Raw genomic sequence first — 26573 nt, forward strand, 5'->3', positions numbered from 1 at the left:
AAACCATAAAGCTTCTAGAAGTTATTTTTAAAAAATACCTTCGTGATATTAGACACACACTTCTTAAACAGGACAAACAGAACACTCATAACTCCCAAAAGGAACGAAGTTAAAAACTGAATCTTATTAACTTCTAATTATCAAAACAGCAAAAAGGCAAGCCAGAGTGGCGAGTGATAACTGCAATGCAGGGATCCAACAAACCAATGAAGAACTGTAATCTCTAAGAGAAGCAACTTAATAGAAAAATGAACAACAACAAAAAACCCTAAATTGTTATCAAACAGGAAAAAGTAATTTCCTGTCAGTGAAATGAAACCTAAGGTCACGATGTAATTTCATTATACTACCATAAAAATGGCCAAAATTAAAATATGGTATTTCACCAAATTTTACACGGACATGGAAAAATTATAAATTGACAAAACCAACTAGAAAACCTTTGGGCAACAGGTATGTAAGTTGAACACATGCATACCCAGCAAGTTCAATCCTAAGTATACAAAGGAGCTTCAAAAAAAATTCATATTATCACTTAATTCCATTTTTCCATGAATTTTTTAAGAACCTTTATAGAATCAACAGAAACGAATACAAGCATGCATCAGAAAACACATCCAAGACAACAATCAGCAGCAATCTGAATGCCTCCTATATTAGAATGCATGACCTAGGCCGGCGCAGCAGCTCACTTGGCTCATCTTCCGCCTGCGGCGCCCGCACCCCAGGTTCTAGTCCCGGTCGGGGCACCGGATTCTGTCCCAGTTGCTCCTCTTCCAGTCCAGCTCTCTGCTGTGGCCCAGGAAGGCAGTGGAGGATGGCTGAAGTGCTTGGGCTCTGCACCCACATGGGAGACCAGGAGGAGACACCTAGCTCCTGGCTTCGGATTGGCACAGCGCCGGCCATGGCAGCCATTTGGAGGGTGAACCAATGGAAAAAGGAAGACCTTTCTCTTTCTCTCTCTCTCACTATCTAACTCTGCCTGTCAAAAAAAAAAAAAAAGAATACATGACCTATTCACATACCTGATTATACAGAAATGAGACTAAACTGCTACTACCTGTAATAACATGAAGACATCTCACAAATGTAAAACAAAGAGAGCAGACATTTGAGTGCACAGTAAATATGATTCTTTTTATATCAAAGTCATATAACAGTATAACACTGGTAAAATCATTTGGGGTAGTGGCAATTTTAGGATTTAGAAAGTTGTCACTAACATGGACAGCAGGGGAGATTGCCTATTAATGTTCTATTACCTTGACCTGGGTAGTGGTTACCCAAGACCTTCACTTTTGAAGAAATTAATCAAGATGTGTATTGAGGGGCGGATATCTAATGCAGCAGTTAAGACATCACACACCCCATATCTGAATCCCTGGGTTTGAGTCCCAGCTCCACTCTAGACTCCAGTTTCCTTGTAATGCATTGCCCTGGCAGGTGGCACTAATGGCTCAAGTAACTGGGTTCCTGACACCCAGGTGGGAGACTCATGTTGACTAGCCCTGAACTTTGGTCTGGCCCAGTCCCAGCTGTTATAGCCACTGGGAGAATGAACCAGCAAATTCAGGTTTTCTCTCCAACAAATAAAAATAAATTAAAAGTTTTTAAATATGTATATTTATTAATTTGTACACTTTTCTGAATGAATAGTATATAAGCCATCTTCAGAAAGTTCATGAAAAATACTTATTATGATAAACTATGGGGCCTGCGCTGCAGCATGGTGGGTAAAGCCGCCACCTGTAGTACCAGCATCTCATATGGGCACCGGTTCGAGTGCCGGCTGCTCCACTTCCAATCCAGCTCTCTACTATGGCCCGGAAAAGCAATAGAAGATGGCCCAAGTCCTTGGGCCCCTGCACCTACCTGGGACTCTGAAAAAGCTCCTGGCTCCTGGCTTTGGATTGACACAGCACTGGCCATTACGGCCAACTGGATGGAAATATTCTCTCTCTCTCCCCTTCTCTATGTAACTCTGACTTTCAAATAGATAAATAAGTCTTTAAAAAAGAAGAAGAAGAAGAAGAAAAAAAACTATGCAAGGATGGCAAAAACTTTTGCACTAAAATAAACATCTTTTAATTCTGTTTTCTACAAAATTTTTGAAGTTCCTGTATATACCCACACATCACACATTCTTTTCACCATTATTTCACACAAATGAGCCAATCTAGTAATAACATAAATGTAAATCTAGAGAGTGGTTCAGTGAACTATAACATATCACTTAATCAGCCACTAAAACAAATAAGCTGGTTTTACATGCAATAACATAGAAATCTTTTCAAGATGTATCATTAAGTGAATAATTCAAATTTCAGATACATGCAAGTAGCATTATCCAATTTATGTGAAACAAAAATCACTGTATATCCACATAAGATTTGTGTATTAGATACCCAAAACATATTATATACAAAAATACACATACACAATATGTTTGTTTACAAATTAAAGACTTCCAGAAGGAGATCAGTATTAATAATCTCTTTGGGATTAGAGTAGGTAGAGGTTAGGAACAAAGAACTTTTACTTTATTATTCTCTTCTATAATGTTTTAGTTTTCAAAAGACTACATAGTCTTTCTTATAATAAAACACATCACACCATTATGAAAAAACCCAAAGTGGACATCTCCAAGCCTAATCTAGCGAGGCTGACCCTAAACAGCCTTGTTCTATGTGATTTCCCATTTCTGTGCTATTAACCTAAAAGAGTAAAACTCCATTCAATACCACTGTTACATAAATCCTGATCAATCAATTAGACATCAAAGATCAGAGCTACACAAGGAATGTCAAGAGAGTGGCTTTGTTACTTGAGTTATCTGAAAAGAAACATTCTATTAACAGTTTAAGACCACCTAAGAGGGAAAAAAAGACAAGTCAAACAACTTTCAGAGCAGATGATACTGAAAAACAGGCCACACTGAGCTGACTCCCTAAAGCACCTTACCACAGGTTCAGCATTCCTAATGTAAACATCCAAAATGTGGAATGCTCCAAAACCTGAGGCTTTCTGAGCACCAATATGATTCCACAAGTGGAAAATTACACACCTGACCTCACATGATGGGTCACAGTCAAAACACAGGCACAAAACAATGACATTCAGGCTATCTGTATAAAGTGTATATGAAACATTCATGAATTTCATGTTTAGACTTGGGTCTCATCCAAGAGATTTCATTATGTATATGCAAATATTTCAAAATCCAAAGAGTTTTTCTGGTCTCAACCATTTCAGAAAAGGTATACTCAATTAGTAGAAAAGATATTCTGATTCACCTACTTATCAGATAAGCTGAAATCAATAATGATAAACAATACACGATTTACCAGGAAAGGCAGGAATAGCACTCAGTCTATACCTTCTCCTTAAATATTAATTACTATCAGATCAGACACTGAATGGATTTGATAGGAGTAAGTCAAATGAGTAAACCTTGGTGCTGGAACTGTGGCATGGCAGGTTAAGCCTTCACCTGCAGTGTTGGCATCCCATACGGGTGCGGTATGTGTCCCCACTGCTCCACTTCCAATCCAGCTCTCTACCAATGGCCTGGGAAAGCAATGGAAGTCGGCCCAAGTGGTTAGGCCCTGTACCCATGTGGGAGACTCAGAACAAGCTCCTGGCTTCAGATTGGCCCAGCTCTGGCCATGGTGACTATCTGGAGAATGAACCTGTGGATGGAAGACCTCTCTCTCTCTGTCTCTCCCTATCTCTGTCTATAATTCTGCCTCTCAAAAAAATAAAAAGCTTAAAAAAAGAAAAATGAATAAAATCTTGTAAAAAAAAAAAACTACAGATAATGATATTAGCTACCATCTATTCTCCTGAAAGCAAGTTTAATCTACTTCTAAAGATGACACTAGGGTGGGTATTTGGCCAGTGGATAAGATACCTCTTGTCATTCCTGTATCCCAAATCAGCGTGTGTGGGTGTGAGTCCTAACTGCTTCCAATTCCTGCTTCCTACTAATGCACACTCTGGGAGGCAGCAGACGATTGCTCGGGCACTTACTTACTCTCCCAAGTTAAGAGTAAACCAGCAGACAGAAGATCCCCCCCATCCCCTTTCACCAATTATATGACTTCTTCTAAAAATATATCCAAAGACTGTGCTAAAGTACAAAGGATATGACAGTACTTAAAAAAAAAAAAAAAAAAAAAAGGCATGCAACTCTGACACATTCAGCCCCAGTAAAAGTAGAGCCAATCACTTCAAAAGGTTAAGGGGTAAGGAATCCCTTAATGAACATAATAAAACAACTGAACCCCTCAAAGGAACTTTAAAAGAAATGTAACAGGAATAAGAATCGGCTACAACTTATAAATGGCTTTGAAAAGGTACACAGTGTAGTAGATGACAAGTTGTGATATAGTCAAAGAGAAAAGAAGAAACATGCCATCTGACCAATGAATTACTTAAGTAAACAAACACAAAAGCAAACTTTGTCACTTTTAAGGAAAATTTTAGAACCTCATTTGTCACCAATAAGTGCAATTCAATTCTGAAATTAAACCAGAGTAATAAATAAGTGGCAAAAAAAAAAAAATACAGGTAAATACCTTAAAACCACTGAAATGGATAAAAATGATTACTTTTTTAACAGGAGGAATGAAGTCCCCCATTACAAGATATACACTGATTTCTGTGTTTTATTGACTAAAGCATTAGATGTTTTGAAGGATTATCAATATCATCCTCCTTATAGTCACGATTTAAGGAAATTTAAAAACTAAAAAAACAAAACAGAAGTATTATACCAATGGCCAGATATATTTTTTATTCTCTTGGGCCACTAAATAAAACTACTCACAAACATAAAATGCATAAAGTTATGCCTACAATTTTATTCATGCTGTTTTATAGCATAGAAACTTATAATTAAAATAAAATGCTGAAATATATTTTTTCAAGTTACACACATCTAAAATATTTTATATGTTGTTACATCATTATATGACCAAAGTTTTATTAGAAGACAAACATGGCCTCTATCTTTGTGAATCACAACTTGCTCCATTTTGTTAATACAGAACTTAAGTCTTTCCTTCTACACTGCTCACCATCAAACAAAAAATAGAAACTAGAAAAATGTATGATTTCCCAAATACTCCTGAATGGATCGGATATGAATAAAATAAGCCAAATGTCTTTTTTAAAAATTTCAGAAATAGGGGCCAGTGCTGTGGCATAGCAAGTAAAGCTGCCGCCGACAGTGCCAGCATCCCATATGGGTGCTGGTTTGAGTCCTGGCTGCTCCACTTCCCATTCAGCTCTCTGCTATGGCCTGGGAAAGCAGTAAAGATGGCCCAAGTCCTTGGGCCCCTGCACGCAGGTGGGAGACCTGGAAGAAGCTCCTGGCTCCTGGCTTCGGATTGGCACAGCTCCAGTTGTTGCAGCCAACTGGGGAGTAAACCAGCAGATGGAAGATCTCTCTCTCTCTCCCTCTCTCTCTCTCTGTAACTCTGCCTTTCAAATAAAATCAATAAATCTTTAAAAAAATTTTTCAGAAATAAATTTAGTTTCTTAGTTGGGAAGCTTTCTCAGGCACTGCTAATACAAACACTGCAATGACAGAAATCTTCTCTACCCATGCTGACCTACACACAGCCATGACAGCATGACTAGTAAGACTGAAAAGCTATTTTTGTTACATTTAATTCAAATATCTAACATATCAGAAAACAAGATTGTAAAGAGAAAATTTCAGACATTCAAAAACTGGCCAAATGTAGAGCCACTGAGCTGAATCTTGATGACTAATTTAAGAGTAGAGAGTTAACAATGGTTAAGAATGTAATACTACTAGAATTTTAATTACCTGTGATTACTTTGAAATTAGTATATGTGGTTGAAATGGATATCTTTCCGATTATTGTTTATAGCCTTTGCCTATATTTATGCCAAACTAGAGTATTTTTGCCTTTTACTTGTTTAACTCTTTCTTAAGTAGAGCATTAAGCCCTTGACTTAAATTAAAAATATGTTATCTCCAGGGGCCGGCACTCTGGCCTAGCTGTAAAGCCACCGCCTGCAGTGCCAACATCCCATAGAGGCTGGTTCGAGTCCCGGCTGCTCCACTTCTGATCCAGCTCTCCACTATGGCCTGGGGAAGCAGTAGAGGATGGCCCAATTCCTTGGGCCCCTGCACCCATGTGGGAGACCTAGAAGAAGCTCCTGGCTCCTGGCTTCAGACCAGCAATGGTCCGGCCCTTGCAGCCAATAGGGGAGTGAACCAGCGGATGGAAGCGCACGCTCTCACTCACTCGCGCGCTCTCTCTCTCATCCTCTCTCCCTCTCTCTCCCTCTCTCTCCCTCCCTCTCCCTCTGCTTCTCTCTGTGTAACTCTCTGACTTTCAAAACAGAGAGGAGGAGAAGGGAGGAGGGGAAAGGAGGGAAGGAGAGAAGAGAAAGGAAGAGGAGAAAAAGGAGATGGAGGGAGGGAAAAATATTATATTCTTAGAATTTTATCTATATCTAATCTGTTGAAAACCAGAAAACTAAAAATAAAAGGAAAAAAAGAGTAGAGGGTTAAGATAAATCCTGAAAACTAGCAGTTATCACAAGAATTTTACTTCAACTAACACCATACATTAGGGACAGAGTTTACATAAATTGTTAATAATTTAAGAAAACGCAACTTTTCAGGCCGGCGCCGTGGCTCAATAGGCTAATCCTCCACCTTGCGGCGCCGGCACACCGGGTTCTAGTCCCGGTTGGGGCGCCGGATTCTGTCCCGGTTGCCCCTCTTCCAGGCCAGCTCTCTGCTATGGCCAGGGAGTGCAGTGGAGGATGGCCCAGGTGCTTGGGCCCTGCACCCCATGGGAGACCAGGAAAAGCACCTGGCTCCTGGCTCCTGCCAGGATCAGCGCGGTGCGCCGGCTGCAGCGGCGGCCATTGGAGGGTGAACCAACGGCAAAGGAAGACCTTTCTCTCTCTGTCTCTCTCTCACTGTCCACTCTGCCTGTCAAAAAAAAAAAAAAAAAAAAAAAAAGAAAACGCAACTTTTCGTTTTGAATTGACAAAACAATTAACTACATGAAGCTTTTGTGAGTAAATGAAAAGATAACCATTAGCATGTTCAATGTCAATGTACAGGAAGCTTCAGCACAATCTGGAAAGGATTTGAGTAAGTCCGTTACTTGAGTTTCCACACTTGGGGAGACCTGGGTCATATTTTTCTAGGTCGACGTCCTCTTCTGAAGGCATTTTCATGATCCCAAGACCCACCCTTCACCACTAAGTCTTATCAACAGGAACACAGGAGTAAGAAGCAACAAATCTAATTGCTCATCAGCTACATTCTACTATAAGGCAACGTTTCACAAACTAAATTCCGCCCCTCTGATATACGGCATGATAAAGCTTTTCACTGATTAATTAATTTTCAGAATGGACTCAAATCTGTCATCTATCAGGAGGCACAGGACTCAGTTGTAGCTTACCATAAAAACGAATATGAAGCAGACATCGAAGAAGTCATAGACAAAGGGAGTTTAAAAAAGTTCGAAACACAAGTAAAATAAGACCCTACGTATGGTGTGTGGATTAAAAAAGCATAAAGGTGCCCATACCAAAATGTTAGGAGTGATTACATCTGGGTGATTAGAGTATGTATGGTAGGGTACTAATCCACTGTAGATCAGTGTTTAACAGCAGCTTTATTTGTAATAGCCAAAACTCGGGAACAAATAAAGTGTTCATCAATAAGTGAGCAGTTAACTTGTGGGATATCCACACTGAGAACAATGCTTCATAACACAAAGGAAATGGGCAACACAACAACTTTGCATGACTTTCTAGGGCATTGTGCTGAGTGAAAAAAGTCACTGAGCTAAATATGGGTGACGCAATTCTCAGCATGACAAAGTCACTGAGACAGAAAACAGATTGAGGTAGCCAGGGATTGGGAACAGTAGAGATACAGGTAAGAGGTGTGACTATGCAGGAGTGACACCAGGGAGATCTCCATCATGATGGCTTAGGTTCTCTATCTCGACTAGTGTCCCAAATCTGTGTGATAAACTGAGCAACAGTGAACACACTGTAGCAGTATCAATTTCCTGATTTGATATTGCACTGCAGTTACAAAAAAATGTAACCACTGGGGGAACCTGAGGGAAAGGTTTATTGAACCTCTGTACTATTTATGCAACTTCCCATGTTATCTAATCTTAAAATAAAAAGCTTTTCTAAAAGTGAAAGGGTCAGACTTGTCCCTTGCCCTTCCCTCTCTTCACACCCCTTACCCTCCATGAACCACACAGCCCTAAAACCATAAACTGAGACACAACAAGCTGCTAGATTCCAAACAGAATGGACAGGGAGGTTCTAGTACAGAACTGCTGCCCAACACAGGATGTCATGGCACAAAAAGGGTGAGGACATTCTCCACGTAGAAGAGAAGCTCGGCTTGAGGTACTGAAGTCCAAGCAAAATAAGTAACAGTCTACACATTGTGAGAAAAGTACAGCCTGGAATAGTGTTGGAGGCTGAGTGCGGTGAAGGATGTACCAAAAAGTGGGTGGGTGCGGGGCTGGCGCTGTGGTGCAGTGGGTTAAAGCCCTGGCCTGAGGCGCCAGCATCTCAATTGGGCACCGGTTCGAGACCTGGCTGCTCCACTTCTGACTCAGCTCTTTGCTATGGCCTGGGAAAGCAGTAGAAGATGGCCCAATTCCTTGGGATCCTGCACCCAGACCCGGAAGAAGCTCCAGGCTCCTGGCTTTGGATCAACGTTGCGGCCACAGGGAGTGAACCAGTGGATGGAAGACCTCTCTCTCTGTCTCTACCTTTCTCTTTAACTATGTCTATCAAATAAATAAAATAAATCTTTCAAAAAAAAAAAAAAAAAAGAGTGGGTGTGGAGAAGCACAGGGTATTACAGTGACAGTGTGATTAGGAGGGGATCCATGGGATGCTAAGGCTCAGTTCCAGGGACTAAAGCATATTCAGGGAACAGACTACAGAAGCCTGGGCATCTGCACTGAGCAGGGTAGAATGCAGATTCATGAAAGGAAAACAAGGCCAGCTTTCTCACTGCCTAAATGTACTTTCTGGTTGTCAGTCTGTAACTGGGGAGGTATCAATGTGAATGGCTCTCAGTACTGATAAATGAGTACAGAAATAATTTTAGAAATGTGTGTGTATACATATAAATGTACATAATTAGGTATACATAAAAATACAGCCTCCACCTCTGTCAAAGAGAGGCCCAGGAGTAGGTATATCCCATAGCAGTGAGCTGCCTTTTGAGCATTCAGATCTTAGCTTCTAAATACCATCTTTCCAATGAAATGAACTAGGGCTTCCTGGAAAAATGGCTGACTCCAGAATTGAGGCAGGAAAAGTACAAGATAAACCTGGAACATCTTGTGCCAAAAAGCAAGATCTCAAATACTAATGGGACATGTCAAAGAATCTGAAGCTTGACAAGGATTGTATTGGTCAAGGAAATCCCACATCTATATTGGTACACACAAAGAAACAAATTTCTAAAAATGTGGTAAGGTAAAACTTTGTGGTGGCAAATCTGGCATATACCATCCAACCTATTCAACCAACAAGAGTGAAGCATCATCAGAATGGGGTAAATAAAAACCACATGCCACCAGTTAGATACCACAAGGAGAAAATACAAATATAAAATACAAATACATTTCTATAATATTCCTGCAAAGATGCTTAATTTAAATTTCATAAGGAAGAAAATCAGACAAACCCAAACTGAGGGACATTTACAACATGAATATAAAAATACAGAAAATAAATTCAAAAAGCGAGGAACTAACCCAAACTAACAACTAAATAAACATGACAATTAATTGCAACTTATAATTTTGAACTGGGCTTTTTTGCAACCAAACTTTAACTGTAAGACTCCAACAGTCTCTCAGTAACTGATATAACAAGTAAATCAGTATGCATATAAGAGTTGAAGAACACAACTACATGATTTGACATAGTTGACATTTATAAAATAATGAACCCAGGCTGGCGCCGCAGCTCACTTGGCTAATCCTCCACCTGTGGAGCCCACACCCCAGGTTTTAGTCCCAGTTGGGGCGCCGGATTCTGTCCTGGTTGCTCTTCTTCCAGTCCAGCTCTCTGCTGTGGCCCAGGAAGGCAGTGGAGGATGGCCCAAGTGTGTGGGCCCTGCACGCGCATGGGAGACCAGGAGGAGGCACCTGGCTCCTGGCTTCAGATCGGTGCAGTGCACCGGCTGTAGCAGCCATTTGTGGGGTGAACCAATGGAAGGAAGACCTTTCTCTCTGTCTGTCTCTCTAACTGTCTAACTTTGCCTGTCAAAAAAAAATAATGAACCCAATAATAACCAGATTACACATTCATATCAAGTAAACATAGAAAACCCACCATTAAATCATATGCTGGGCAAATCTCAATAAATTTAAAGACTAAAATTATACAGTGTGTATTTTCTGACCACAACGATTAGGTATCAATGACAAAATGATAACTGAAAAATTTCAAAATATTCAGAACTTCAGAAGGACTTTTTTAATGGACTCTTGGGTCAAAAAATCACAAAGGATATTAAAAAGTATTCTGAAATGAATCACAGTGAGAACAATGTATCACAAGCCACGTTCACTCAGAGAGAGGGTTACAAAGAAGCTTCAAATGCTTTACATCAAAAACGAAGAAAGGTCTGAAATCATCAAACTGTCTCATTTAAAAGGGCAACTGAAAATCAAAATAGCAGAAGCAAGGAAACAGTAAAAAATGAACAGAAGCCAAACATTAAAGTGAAAATTAATAAAACTACAATTCGATTCTTTAAAATGGATTAATCTTTATCGAGACTAATTAAGAAAAAGGCAAATTACCACAATCCAAAGTGAGAAAAAAGAAATCACAGTAGATTCTTGAAACAATGTAAGAAAATATTATGAAGAACTTTAGTCAAACAAGAAGGAATGGAAAAAGTGCTTGAAAAATATAATTTACCAAAACCTACTGTAGAGAAAAAAAAACTTTTTTAATCTGAGTAGCCTTATAGATGTTTATAAAACTGAATTTGTGGGGCTGGCACTGTGGTGTGGTAGGCTAAGCCTCCGCCTGCAGCTCAGGCATCACATATGGGCACCAATTCATGTCCCAACTGCTCCTCTTCCAATCCAACTTTCTGCAAATGTCCTGGGAAAGCAGTAACAGATGGCCCAAGTGCTTGGGTCTCTGCACCCACATGGGAGACCCAAAAGAAACTCCTGGCTCCTGGCTTCAGATGGGCTCAGCTCCAGCCACTGTGGCCAACTGGGGAGTGAACCAGTAGATGCAAGACCTTTCTCTGTCTCTCTCCCTCTATCTGTAATTCTACCTCTCAAATAAATCAATAAAATCTTTAAAAAAAAAAAAAAACCACCTGATTTTGTAATTTAAAACCTTCCCACAAAGAAATCTCAGTGCTAAATTAACTTTATGGAGAGGCTGGCGCAATGGCATAACAGATAAACCAGCATCCCATATGGCTGCAGGTTCAAGTCCCAGCTCCTCTGCTTGCAATCCAGCTCCCTGCTAAATGAACCTGGGAAAGCAGCAGAGGATGGCCCATGTGCTTCGGCCCTTGCACCCACAAAGGAGACCCAGAAGAAGCTCTTGGCTCCTGGCTTCCGCCTGACCCAGCCCCAGCTATTGTGGCCATTTGGAGAGTGAAGCATCAGGTAAAAGATCTCTGTCTCTCTCTCTGTAACCCTTTCAAATAAACAAGATAAATATAACACACACAAAAAAAACATTACAAGCTAATATCCCTCAAGAACATATACATAAACATTTTAAAATTAGCAAACTGAATCAACAAATAAGTAAAATGACCATCATGACCAAGTGGGGTTTATCCTTTGAAAGCAAAATTTAACATGTGAAAAATCAATCAATGCAATTTACCATACTAACAATAAAGAGAGAAAATAATTTGCTTATCTCAATAGACAGAAAAAGCATTTAAATACCTATTCATTGTTTAAGGGGAAAAAAATCAGCAAACGAGGTAGGAAACTTCTTGTTTAACCTAATAAAAGTTAATTATGAAAAACTTAACAGAATTACTAATGATTAAAAAAATCACAGCAGGTTAAGCCCAGCTACAATGCAGGCATCCCATATGGGCTCTGTTCTACTTCCATCCAACTCCTGGCTAATGTTCCTGGGAAAGCAGTGGAAGATGGCCTGAGGGCTTGGGTCCTACCCTGCAGGCCCCTGGCTTCAGCTTGGCTCAGTCTCAGTCACTGCAGCCATCTGGGGAGTGAACCAGTGAATGGGAAAATCTCTCTCCATCTTCCTCTCCTTGAACTCTGCCTTTCAAATAAAAATAAATCTTAAAAAAATCTGCAACAAATCAAGGATATCTATTCTTACCATTTCCGCTAAACATTTTTTGGTAGACCCTAGTCAATGCAATAAGGAAAAGAAAAGAAGTAAAAGACGTGTAGACTGGAAGTTAAGTAAAGCATAAATATCCTAAGAGTGAAGAGACCTAAAAAATCTACAACATAACTATCAGAACTAAGAAGCAAATCTAACAAAGTCCCAGGTTAAGCAGTCAACATACTTCTATATCCTAGTAATGAACAATTAGAAATGAAAACTTATAAAAATAATTTTCACAATACCACCCAAAAATATAAAATACAGAAGGATAAATTTAACAAATGTGTACTGAAAAGCCACAGATCAATGCTGAGATAAAGAAAATATAAACAAACAGGAAGATATACCATATTCATGGAGTAGAACCTACTACTTGTTAAAATTTTCATCAAATCAATATACAGAATCAATGCAATCCCAATCAAAACCCAGCTGGCTCTTTTCATAGAAGAAGAAAGGCTAATTCTATACTTTATAGGAAAATGAAAGGATCTAAAATAGAAATAACACTCTCATAAAAGAAACAAAATTAGAATACCTAAATTAACTGACTTTTAAGATTTACCATAAAAGAACAATCATACTGGTGTGATAAAAATGGATTCTGTAGCAATCAAAAATGAAAGCAGAGAAATTTAATAAAACTTATATGAAAATGTACTGAAAAATGAAAAAGTACAAAAATGTTCATAGCAGCTTTATTCATAATGATTAAAATCAATAGACAATACAAGTAACCATATAAAGGGAAGGCGGATAAGCAAATTTTAATATAACAATAGACTTAAGAAGGAAAAGGAATGAATTACTGACCCACTCCACCAACATGAATAAGCTGCAAAAATATTATGCTGTGCAAAAGAAGCCAGACACAAGAGTTAGATACAATTTCACTTACATTAATAAGCTGCCATAGGACCACAATCTACAATGGGGGTCGGGGGAGGACTGATCAATTGTGAGGAATGGACTGGTAAGAAATACAAAGAAACCTCTAGGATGAAGGAAATACCCTGTAACTTGATGAATTGTGGATTATATTAGTTTACACGGTTGTCAAAATTTTGAACTGTAAGCTTGGGCTTTGAATATTACACTTCAAACTCTTCTACAATTAAAAACAAAATATGTATTTCCTCTTAAAAATATAATTCCCTACTATAGCCCAGGTATAGAGGACACAAAATTTAAAGGCATGATCTACACAGGACACCTTAAAGTATACTGAAAGTAGTGCAAACAAAGAAATGCAAGGTAAGTTATCATAATGAAAATCACACATAAGAGAAAGTTTTCAAAAGCTGAGAAGTAAACAGTAGGTGGTCAAAAAAAAAAAAAAAAAAATCCTATAGGCCAGACCAGTGTTGTGGCATCGCTGGTAAAGCTGCAGCCCGTAATGCCAGCACCCAATCTAGGTTTGACTCTGGGTGCTCTCTGTTAACGGCCTAGAAAAAACAGAAGATGGCCCAAGTACTTGGGCCCCTGACACCGATACGGGAGACCTGGAAGAAGCTCCTGGCTCTTGACTTCAGCCTGGCTTAGCCCTAGCCCATCTAGAGAACTAAAAGAGAAGCTCTTCTTCTCTCTCTTTTTTTTTTTTTTTTTTTGACAGGCAGAGTTAGACAGTGAGAGAAAGAGACAGAGAGAAAGGCCTTCCTTCCATTGGTTCACCCACCAAATGGCCACTATGGCCGGCGCGCTGTGCCGATCCGAAGCCAGGAGCCAGGTGCCTCCTCCTGGTCTCCCATGCGGGTGCAGGGACCCAAGCACTTGGGCTATCCTCCACTGCCTTCCCAGTCCACAGCAGACAGCTGGACTGGAAGAGGAGCAACCAGGACAGAATCCAGCACCACAACCAGGACTAAAACCTGGGGTGCTGACATCGCAGGCGAAGGATTAGCCAAGTCAGCCATGGCGCCGGCCCTTCTCTCTTCTCTTTTCTCTTCCTCTCTCTCTTTCTCTCTAACTGACCCTTTCAAATAAATAAATAAACCTAAAAAAAGAAATTCTATAGGCATATGATAAAACCTGTACAAAAGTATCAGAAAAATATCATACTGAATCTGGACAACTTAAGTTTTTTGATATGCTTAAAGCACAGAATTAGGGAGTCAGGGGAGATAGAGATTACTGTAGAAGAGGCTGGAAGACGCTGGATGAGAAGGGACCTGATGGTGAAAGTTATTTCTGCCCATGCCTCTGTGCCCTCCAAAAAATGCATTTTAGTTGTATGGCAACAAGGAACCATTGGACTAGTGTTAGTATGGCACTGAGAAGTAGAAATCTCATTTGGGAAGACCACCTCAACAGGAGTGGGGGATGTCTGGCCTGCGAGCAGTACAAGTCCCGTAAAACCATCAGGTCTAGCCTTGCCAAGGCAACTGCAGGCGATACTTGAAATTCAATAATCCTACAGCAGGCTAATTTTTAAGTTCATATTTGTGTATGACAAGCAAATGATGTTATAAATATCCAAAAGGCCCTTAGCAGAAGAAAGGTTCCTCACTACTGACCTAAAGGATATAGAGGAAAAGGTTCAGGTTACAGTCAGGCACTCCCTCTCTCCCCCCCAGAAATCACTATTACAATCTATATAATACTTTATCTAACAACAGCAAAATGTACGTTTTTCTCAAGTTCACGTAGAACATTCACAACAGATCATATTCCAGGCCATAAAACACATAACAAATGTAAAAGAATACTGATCACACAGTATCATGTGCTCTTGAATCGCCATGGAATTAAACCAGAAATTGTCAATAGAGAGACAGCTGAAAACAACCCCAAAGTAATGGGAGATTAAACAACACAGTTTAAAGTAACACATGGTTCAAAGAAGAAATCTCGAGAGTAAAAGACATATATATTGAGAAGTACGTGTTTAGTCCAACAGATAAGATGTCCATGTCCCACATCAGAGTGCCTGGCCTATTTCCAATTCCAGCTCCTGATTCCAGCTACCTGCCAATGCAGACCCTGGAAGGCAGCAGTGATGGCTGAAGTAACGAGATTCCTGCCGTCTGCATAAGAGGCCTGGATTGTGTTCCCAGGTTCTGACTTCAGCCCCAGGTTCAGCCCCAGCCAAGACCTTGCCACCATGAGCCTTTGGGGAAAGAACTAGCAGATGAGGGGCTCAATCACTCTTTTGATTTTACAAATAAAAATCTTAAAATAAATTACCAAACTAAATGAAAACACAATTTATCAAAAGTTTTAGGATGCAGGTAAAGCAGTGCCAAAAGGGAGACTTATATTATTGAATGCATACAATAGACCAGAAAAATCTAAAATCAGTAGTTTAAACTTCTACTTTAGGAAATTAGAAAAAAAGGATACAAAGAAAGCATAAAAAATAAAATAGAGCAAAAACAATGAAATTGAAAACAGGACATCACTAGAGAACAAGCAACAATACAAAAAGCTGTTCCAGGGTCAGGCCTGGCACAATGGTTAAGTCATAGCTTAGGACACCTGCATTCACACTGGAGTGCCAGTTCTGCTTCCAACGCCAGCTTCCTGCTAAAGCACATCATGGGAGGCAACAGGTGATGGCTCAAGTGCTTGAGCCCAACCACTCAGTGGGGAGACTTGGTAAGAATTCCAGGTTCCTGGCTTCAACCTGGTGAGGCCCCAGCTGCTGTGTGCATTTGGAGGTGAACCAGAGGATGGAATGAATATATCTATTTATCTATCTCTCTGTGTCTTCTTTCTCTGCCTTTCAAATAAATAAATAAATTTATTAATTTTCAAAAAAAAAGCCAAAAGCTGTTTTATTGAAAGTGTCAATAAAATCAGTATCTCTACTAGGCAGGAGGGGAAAATAGGGCTTTGGACTTCAGCAGTACTGAACTGCAGATTTTAAAATGGTTAATAGGGTAAGTTAAAAGAAAAAAAAAAAAGGTAGGCCTATCTACAGTCAAGCTAACAAAGGGAAAAAAGACATAAACTCCAATATCAGAAATGAAAGAGGCTAAGAGACAACATTATTATGGAGTCCATGGATAGGAAAAGACTAAAATGAGCTACTAATTTGTGCTCACAAATTTGACAACCTTGGGAAAAACTGACAAACAACACAATCTGCCAAAGCTCACACAAGAAGAAAACAGTCTGAACAGACCTGTATCTATAATAGGAACTGAATCATTCATTAATAACCAGACCCAGGGAGGGGAACTGGCAGATTCTACCAAAAAACTTTTTAAGAAGGAAATTTTATTTCAATTCCCTATAACCACTTTCAGAAGACAGAAGCAGAGGGATTATCTCCTAATTTGTTCTATAAGGCCAGCACTACCAAAACCAGACAATGACATTACAAGAAAAGAAAGCTATAGGAGATGGGCATTTGGCATGGTGGTTAAGGCACTGTTTGGGATACCCACATCCCACAGTGGAATGCCTGGGTTCAATTCCAGGCTCTGGCTACTGACTCTATAGCTTCCTCCTAATGCAGATCCTGGGAGGAAAGAGTCATATCTCAAATAACTATGCTCCTGCCATCGACCTGGGAGACCAGGATTAAGTATCCCATTCCAACATGGCCCAGTCCCAGGTTCTGTGGGTACCTGGTGGGTGAACCAGCAGATGGGAGTTCTATCTCTGTCAGTGTGTGTGTGTGTGTGTGTGTGCACACACCTCTCAAATTTTTAAAAAATCAAATCTGGGACCATTGTTGTGGTACAGCAGGTTAAGCCACAGCTTTCAATGCCAGCATCCCATATGATTGACAGTTTGAGTCCCAGCTGCTCCACTTCTGATCCAGCTCCCTGCTAATGTGCTTGGGAAAGCAGCAGAAGATGGCCCGAGTGTTTGGACCCATGCACCCATGTGGGAGACCCAGATGAAGTTTCAAACTCTCAGCTTTGGCCTGGCCCAGCTTCAGCCATTGCAGCCATTTCGGGAGTGAATCAGGAGATGAAAGGATTTTCTAACTCTGCCTTTCAAAATAAATAACTCATTTTTGAAAAAAAATCAAAAATCATATTGAAAGGATAAAGAAGAAAAACTTACTAGGTTAGGTAAAAGGCGACCAAATGTATTAGAACATAACTATAAGTGGTTACACATACCTTCATAATGTGTGAACACATGAGATACAACAAAAAAAGTAAGATAAAACTCCTGCCTTTGTAGAACCTGTAATCTATCAGAGACACACTGAGGAGGTAATAACAAACCCCTCTTGCAAGGACTCAATTTAGTATCAACAGTATTGGCAGGATGATGATGATGATGAAGAAGAAGAATGATCTACATTTTAAAAGAAAAGGACAGGGTATGGCTAAGGGGAATATTTCAAGTACAGTATTATCTGAAGCAAAGGAGAAAGAACAGAATATAGATGGATGAACTGAAAAGAACTCAGGTTTAATATTACAGAAAGAAGAGATGAGAATTACAACATGATTGCAATGTTACTGGTCACTGGGTGAAAATAAAGGTAGAAGATGGCAAGAAAGATACGGGTGCTTACAAAAGAATAAAGGACTTATTCAGTTTAAAAAGACAGAGATCAAGCAAGTGGAGAAAACAAAGACTAGGCAGAGTCAGAGTGTATTAGGAGAGGTTAAAGAAGTCAAGAATTGAAGAAATTCAACAATTTGAAGAAAAAACCCTTGAGTGTGTGATCTTTTTCTAGCTATGCATAAGATTCAAATTTCTTATTCTTTAAGTTTTATGCTTAAAAATTAAATACTCACAATCCATACATAATCCTGATAGAGACATGTTATCCCAGAAGAGATGTTTCTAAAACAATATAATAAACTTAATTTTGCCTTTCAAATATGTCAATATTCTAGCATATCTATTCCAGAACAATATTTTGCCTTTAAGCAGTCTGAAATTTCTTTGATGACCTACAGCATTATTCAACACAAAATTACATTCCTAACCATAACTGTGAATATCTTATAAAGAAATTACTTACAGGGACATTAAGTGCATACTGTAGTCCTTGAGGAAGTCTTTCGTGTGTTTCCATCTGCTCTTCATCATTTTTCACTGTCTCCTCATGGACCATGAGTTCATCGTGTGATATCATATCCTGCTGTCTCATTTCACTTTCTTGTAACACTTCATCGGCAGCAAGGATTTCCTGGTGAGGCATACTTCGATCTTGAAGTACTGACTCCTGCAGTTCTCCAGACACAGCAGACTGGCCAGACACTCCACCCATTACAACCATTGCCCTGGAAGACTGCATTTCGTCTATGCCGCCACATTTAAGAAACAATCCTTCCAGTTTGTCGTCAATGTTCATGCTTAAGTATAACTGCCTAGAAAGACCAAGTTTGGCAACAAAGCATAATAAATTAGTTTTATATGTCACTTGATATCTTCTCTTAAATTTCAAATTATGAAAGGTACACATTCAAACAGAATGTATTTTAGAACTTTTAAATTAACAAGACAGATTCCCAAAAGCTGGTATAGTAAAGCAAATTTTATTTGATAGTAAGGCATAAAATCTTAATCTGTTTTATTATTGAAAAATGAACTTGACATGTAACAAATCAGGACAAAGTATTTGTAATATTTGTAGTTTTTAATATATTAAACTGTCTTAAACCACAAAATAAAAAGAGATGAATTCAATAAGGAACTGACAGAGAATATAAACTGGCATGTTATTAAAGAAAACTTAGAAAAGTCACTAATTCTATTTAAAAAGTCACATCAATAACCAAAGAAATAAACATTAGAACAGCAGTACCATATTTCATCTACCAAACTAGTACTGACACTTTTAAAATTACATCCAATGTTAAGATGGTTTAAAAGAAAGAGAGAGAGAGAAACCACAGTCATCTACTTACAGAGTATAAGTGAGATAAACTATTCTCAAAGGCAATTTGACTGTACATATCAAAAGGCATGAATGTCCATGTGTTCTCTGATAGTAATACTACATTTAAGGAACTTTATCTTGATGAAACCAGAAATGTATACAAATATGGAGAGAATCACTACAGCAGTGATTATCATAATGAAAATCTAGAAATAGATTATGTAGCTCAACAGAAGGAAACAGGTTAAAATATGCTCAAACATGTCTTTTTGAAATAAATATCTAGCTTGTTCTTTAATTTACTTGAAGAGAGAGTCTCCCTCCCTACCCTCTACCATCCACTAGTCCACTCTCCAAATGCTTGCAACAGCTGGGGCTGGGTCAGGCCAAAGCCTAGAGCCAGGAATTTAATCGGAGTCTCCCACATGGGTGATGGAGATCCAATTACTTGAGCCATCACCGCTGCCCAATGATCTGCCCGTTATGAAACCCAGGTATTTGGATATGGGATGCAGGCATCTTAATCGCTAAGCCAAATGCCTACCACTCAATACACTATGTATTCAATATAAGAAAAACAGGTTAAAATATATTAAAACATATTTTTAAAACCACACCATCCAGGAGGGCATTATTCCCAGGAGGGCTCTCCCCTTCCCATATCAGAGTACCTGGGATCTAGTCCCTGCTTCCAAATCAGCTTCCTGCTAATGCGCCCATAAGTCAACACATGATAGTCCAAGTACTTGAATCCCTGTGAGACCCAAATACAGTTCCTGTCTTGTAGCTTGGGCCTGGCCCAATCCTGGCTATTAAAAGGCATGTGTGGGTAAACCAGTAGATGAAAGATTTATTTCCCTTTCTTTCTCTTTCCTTCTCTCTCTCTCTCTGCCTTACAAATCAATCAATCTTTTAAAAAAGGGGGTGGGGAGAGTGGCGTTGTGGCACAGTGGGTAAAGTCCTAGCCTACAACACCAGCATCCCATAAAGGTGCCAGTTTGTGTCACGCCTGCTCCACTTCCAATCCAGCTCCCTGCTAATGGCCTGGGAACAGCAACAGAATATGAGCCAAGTGTCTGGGTCCTTGCCACCCATGTGGGAGAGCCGAATACAGCTCCTAACTCCTGCCTTCAGCCTGGCTCAGCAGTGGCCACTGCAGCCACCTGGGGAGTAAACCAGCGGATGGAAGATCTCTCTCTCTCTTTCAGAATAAATAAACATACTTAAAAAAAAACTGCACTACAATGATATCTTCCCAATTCAGTAAATGTAGGAAAATCACTGAATTTCATTGTATACATAATTTACAATGTATACATTTTGTAAATTTACATGCATACATTGTATACATTATTAACAAATAATTCAACAATTTTTCTTAATAAAATCCAAATAGTAGCTACCATTTGGGTGGACAGGGATGATTCTGATAGCAAGCAAGAAAGGGGAGTTCCTTGTTGTTATGTTTGAATTTTTTTTTTCTTGAAAGGCAGTTAAGAGATAGAGAGGAGGACCTCTTCTATTGGCTGGTTCACTCCCCCAAACTGCCACAATAGCCAGGGCTAGGCCAGACAGAAGCCAGAAGCCAGGAACTCCATCCATCTCCCATGTGAATGGCAGAGGTCCAGGCACTTGGGCCATCTACCATTTCTTTTCCAGGCACAGGGCAGGGAGCTGTATCAAAGGCGATGCAGCCAGGACTTGAATCAGTACTCAGATATGGAATGCCAGAGTTGTAGGCAACAGCTTAACCCAATGCACCATAATGTCAGACCCAATGTTTTGTTTTAAAAGGTTAAAAAGAAATGTATTCACTTTGTGAAATTTGAAGACACATACTTGAGAAACATGCATTCTGCTCTCAGTTATTATACTTCAATAAAAAAATAAACGTCTAGGGTCAGCACTGTGGTGTAGTAGGCTAAGCCTCTGTCTGCAGTGCTGGCATCTCACAAAGACGCCAGTTTGGGGAGTCCTGGCTGCTCCACTTCTGAATCAGCTCCCTGCTGAAGGACCTGGGAAAGCAGTGGAGGATGGTCCAAGTGCTTGGGCCTTTGCACCCACATGGGAAACCCAGAAGCTCCTGGCTCCTGGTTGCATAGTGGCCCAGCTCCAGCCTTGTGGCCATTTGGGGAGTGAAGCAGCTGATGGAAGATCTCTCTCTCTCCCTCTCTGTAGCTCTGTCTCTCAAATAAATCAGTAATTCTTTAAAAAAAAAAAAAAAAAAAGTAAAAAGCCTACTAAAACTCAAAGAAAAGTTCTTAGTCATAAAAATTTTCTGTAAAAATATTGGAATATTGGGGCCAGCACTGTGGCATAGTGGGTAAAGCCACCACCTGCAGTGCTGGCAACCCATATGGGCACCGGTTCAAGTCCTGGATGCTCCACTTCCCATTCAGCTCTCTGCTATAGCCTGGGAAAGCAGCAGAAGATGGCCTAAGTCCTTGGGGCCCTGCACCCATGTGGGAGACCCAGAAGAAGCTCCTGGCTCCTGGCTTCAGATGAGCACAGTTCTGGCTGTTGTGGCCAATTGGGGAGTAAACCAGTGGATGGAAGATCTCTCTCTCTGCCCCTCCTTCTCTGTGTGCAACGTTGACTTTAAATAAATAAATAAATGTAAAAAAAAGGAAAAAAAACTGGAATATTCCTGAAGACATCACAATATAGTAAGGGAAATATGTGTATATGTACGTTCATGTGAAGGCACACAGGTTTGTGTAAATACTAAAAACATTAACATTATACTGGGTAATGAAATTATGTATACTTACATTTATCTCTAATTTCAAAATGTCCTATGATAAATTTTTATTACTTTTTATAAATGTTTTTAAATTTGTTGAAATAAAAGTGGTAATTTCATTTCTAATATATTTTTAGTCATATACAATTAAATACATTTAATAGACTGTGATAAGAAATTTAAAACCAGGAGGCAGTCATCTGACACAATGGTTAAATCACCATTTGAGATGCAACATCCTGTAACAAAGTGCCTGGTTCAAGTCCCAACTCTGCTCCCAATTCCAACTTTCTGCTTTGGGCACCCTGGGGAAACAGCAGACAATGGATTCTTGTACTTGGATCCCTGTCACCCACATGGGCGATTCCAACCTCGTGGATTTGGCCCTGGTTGTTGCAAGCATTTGATGAGTGAACCAGCAGATGAAAGATCTTTCTCTGTCTCTCTGCCTTTAAATAAAAACTTAGAATAAAGACAAAAAAGTAAAAACTAGACACTATTTTGTCCATTATTACAGGAAAGACTAACCATATTTTAAATCTCTTATAAATTCAGTTATTATAAATTCATATGCGACTTGGTTACTATAGCAACTGACATGACACTAATGAAATCCATAAAAACTTCATCTCAAGAAAAGTCAACTGTCATTATAAAGTTATTTTTTAAAAACTACTTTCATCACTAGATTCTATTAAGAATGCAGTTATTGGCCGGCGCCGCGGCTCACTAGGCTAATCCTCCGCCTCGAAGTGCCAGCACACCGGGTTCTAGTCCAGGTCGGGGCGCCGGATTCTGTCCCGGGTGCCCCTCTTCCAGGCCAGCTCTCTGCTGTGGCCAGGGAGTGCAGTGGAGGATGGCCCAAGTACTTGGGCCTTGTACCCCATGGGAGACCAGGATAAGTACCTGGCTCCTGCCATCAGATCAGCGCGGTGCGCCGGCCGCGGCGGCCTTTGGAGGGTGAACCAACAGCAAAAGGAAGACCTTTCTCTCTCTCTCTCACTGTCCACTCTGCCTGTCAAAATAAATAAATTAAAAAAAAAATGCAGTTACTACTCAATATGAAGAACCTACAATTAATAAATACATGAACTATATTTCACTTTAGTCACCTCTTTTTTTTTTTTTTTTTTTTTTTTTTTTTTTTTTTTTTTTGACAGGCAGAGTGGACAGTGAGAGAGAGAGACAGAGAGAAAGGTCTTCCTTTTGCCGTTGGTTCACCCTCCAATGGCCGCCGCGGCCGGCGCGCTGCGGCCGGCGCACCGCGCTGATCCGATGGCAGGAGCCAGGAGCCAGGTGCTTTTCCTGGTCTCCCATGGGGTGCAGGGCCCAAGCACCTGGGCCATCCTCCACTGCACTCCCGGGCCACAGCAGAGGGCTGGCCTGGAAGAGGGGCAACCGGGACAGAATCCGGCGCCCCGACCGGGACTAGAACCCGGTGTGCCGGCGCCGCTAGGCGGAGGATTAGCCTAGTGAGCCGCGGCGCCGGCCACACTTTAGTCACCTCTTAATTAATCACGTAAATAATGATCTCTGCCTGGATCATAGCTTTCAGGTGTCAAATAAAAGATCAGTTAAATTCCAACACACTACTGAAACCAAAATACTCTTCCATTTACTAAGCTCATCATCAAGGGAGATAAGTACTTAACTCAAATGAACAGCTCAAAGAACTTCATAAAGAGCAGAGTAAACAAACTTTAATTCACACTTGCCAATGTTCTTCCCTGGTACCACATATTATTAATCACACATACTGCATGAAGGACCAAGCATCTGACTTCATTTTTTAGAATCTTTAGGTAGAATATTTAAAATCTTTTTTTTTTTTTTTTTTTTTTGACAGGCAGAGTGGACAGTGAGAGAGAGAGAGAGAAAGGTCTTCCTTTTGCCGTTGGTTCACCCTCCAATGGCCGCCGCGGCCGGCGCGCTGCGGCCGGCACACCGCGCTGATCCGATGGCAGGAGCCAGGAGCCAGGTGCTTTTCCTGGTCTCCCATGGGGTGCAGGGCCCAAGCACCTGGGCCATCCTCCACTGCACTCCCGGGCCACAGCAGAGGGCTGGCCTGGAAGAGGGGCAACCGGGACAGAATCCGGCGCCCCAACCGGGACTAGAACCCGGTGTGCCGGCGCCGCTAGGCGGAGGATTAGCCTAGTGAGCCGCGGCGCCGGCCGAGAATATTTAAAATCTAATGGCCAAAGATTTTAAATACATTGCCAAGTAATAACTTTCTTCAAATATTGCATTTGAAAATGAAATGTCTTTTCAGATTGAAATTTTATTATGCTGCCCCTTTCTTTAAGAGTCCTTACAAATCAACTATATACTTTTCTAAACTATTTATTGTTTTCATAAAGAACCTGTAAACTCTCTAACTTAACACTGATATACAAGAGTGGTTCAAATAGTTTGTGGAAAAAAATGAAACTTGAAGACCAGTTTATTCAGGTGGGAAGAAAATTTTAAATGCTTGGATAGTTCTTTTTGTAATACTCACTTTGCATGATCTTCCTGAAGGATTCCTGTGTATACACAAGGCCATCCTTTATTGCATTTTGCCATTGCAACTGCTATTGTAACATTCGCTGTTATTTTTCAAAACATGGGTCAGTTTAGAAAATATCAGAGAGGTAAAAGAAGTTACTAAAAGAAACTAACCTAATTCACTCTCTGTTTTTGCTCCTCTTCTGAATACAGCAACCAAAGTTGAAGCTGACTTATTTCCCCAGCAGAAGGTCTGCATGTCCCTACAGCAGATGTCCAACCTCCCATGAATTACCATCTTGCACCTACCTGATCAACTTTAAAAATTTTAACATTGTCTAATAAATGCACACTGTTTAAAACTATATTCCGGGGCCGGCACTGTGGCATAGCAGGTAAAGCCACTGCCTGCAGTGCCAGCATCCCATATGGGCGTTAGCTAAAGACCTGGCTGCTCCACTTCTGATGCAGCTCTCTGCTATGGCCTGGGAAAGCAGTAAAGGATGACCCAAGTCCTTGAGCCCCTGCACTCTCATGGGAGACCTGGAAGAAGCCCCTGAAAGCCCCTGGCTCCTGGCTTCAGATCGGCGCACCTCCAGCCATTGCAGCCAACTGGGGAATGAACCAGAAGATGGAAGACACCTCTTTCTTTTTCTTTCTCTTTCTTTCTCTCTCTCTCTCTCTCTCTCCATTTCCTCTCTGTGTGTGAGTCTGACTTTCAAGTAAATAAATAAAACTTTAAAATTAAAAAAAAGAAAAAATCTAAAACTATATTCCTATAGTATTTAGCCAATGTATTAAAACAAACATAAAAACATATTTTCTCCATCATATGAACGTAGTAGAAGTTCTTTATGGATGAAGATTATTTTGGGGAGGAAAGGCATAAAATGCAACAATGAGGGACTTGGGACAGGAAGACAGATACCACACCTCAACACAAAGCTAATAAATCGAAAAAAGAAAAAAAGTAGAAATACAAAAAGTGAAAAACGAATTGACTCTTCAAAAATTTTCTTGTAAAAGACCACATACACGTGGGGCCGGCGTTACAACCTGACAGTCCAGCTACTACCTGTGTGCCAGCATCCCATATGGGCACCGGTTCAAGTCTCAGCTGCTCTACTTCCGATCCAGCTCCCTGCTGATGCCCTGGGAAAGCAGTGGAGGATGGCCCAAGAGCTTGGGCCCCTGCACCTATGTGGGAGACCTGGATGAAGTTCCTGGCTCCTGTCTTTGGCCTCGCCCACCCTCATTTGGGAAGGAATACAGCAATGGAAGATTCTCTCTACCTTTCAAATAAAATAAATCTTTTAAAAAAAAAAGCCACATAAACAGAAAAAATAATCTCTCACTCTCTTTTTATATATGGTTCCTTACTCTAATGGCCTCAAGTTAAGCCATACATTTGGGATAACCGGCCAGCTTGCAGATTCTGAGAGCAACCCTGACACCAGAAAATACTAAGGTATCAACATAGACCCCAGTGTTACTAGACACTATTCACACAAGGTTTTAAAATGAATCTTGAAAATAGCTACCCAAATAAAAACTGCAACCTCACAGCTAAAGACATATACAATCTTATGGTGCAACCACATGTGACCATAAAAAGAACACACACAGCTATTAAAAGGAATGAGGCGGTGCTGGTGTTGTGGCATACTGGGTTAATAGGCCATCTGTGACATCAGCATCCTATATGCGTGCCAGTTCCAGTCCTGGCTGCTCTACTTCCTATCCAGTTCCCTGCTAATGCACCTGGGAAAGCAGCAGAAGATGGCCCAAGTGCTTGGGCCCCTGCACCCACATGGAAAATTCAGATGGAGTCCTAGCCTCCTGGGTTTAGCCTGGCCATCGCAGCCATTAGGGAGCGAACCAAGCAGATGGAAGATCTTTATCGCTTTCTATGTGTGCACATGTAACTCTTTCAGATAAACAAAATCTCAAAAAAAAAAAAAAAAAAAAAAAAAAAAAGGAAGGAGGTGAACTGTCTGCACAAGTTCCCTAAAATCCAGTAATTAAAAAAAAAAAAAAAGCCAAGGAAAAGAACCATACACACGGTAAGGTCCTTTCCAAATAACAAACAGTTCTAATGAACTGCTATTCTGAACAGTATCTTTTTATCTGAAAAGAAACTTAACAGTG

At 40.3% G+C, this 26573-nt stretch overlaps 1 protein-coding gene across 16 annotated transcripts in view; it reads right to left on the minus strand.

Annotated features, from left to right (window-relative positions):
- ZNF148 (zinc finger protein 148) overlaps positions 1-26573 on the minus strand; it is a 169336-nt gene that overhangs the window by 79248 nt on the left and 63515 nt on the right. For all 16 annotated transcript variants that reach the window (XM_051859204.2, XM_051859200.2, XM_070072236.1 and 13 more), the window contains one exon: positions 18338-18686. In XM_051859204.2, coding sequence (XP_051715164.1) covers positions 18338-18670 — 333 coding nt within the window. In that variant the 5' untranslated portion in view covers positions 18671-18686. The remainder of the gene's footprint in view (positions 1-18337; positions 18687-26573) is intronic.

Source organism: Oryctolagus cuniculus, chromosome 4 (assembly GCF_964237555.1).
Source record: "Oryctolagus cuniculus chromosome 4, mOryCun1.1, whole genome shotgun sequence".
Classification (NCBI taxonomy): Eukaryota; Metazoa; Chordata; class Mammalia; order Lagomorpha; family Leporidae; genus Oryctolagus; species Oryctolagus cuniculus.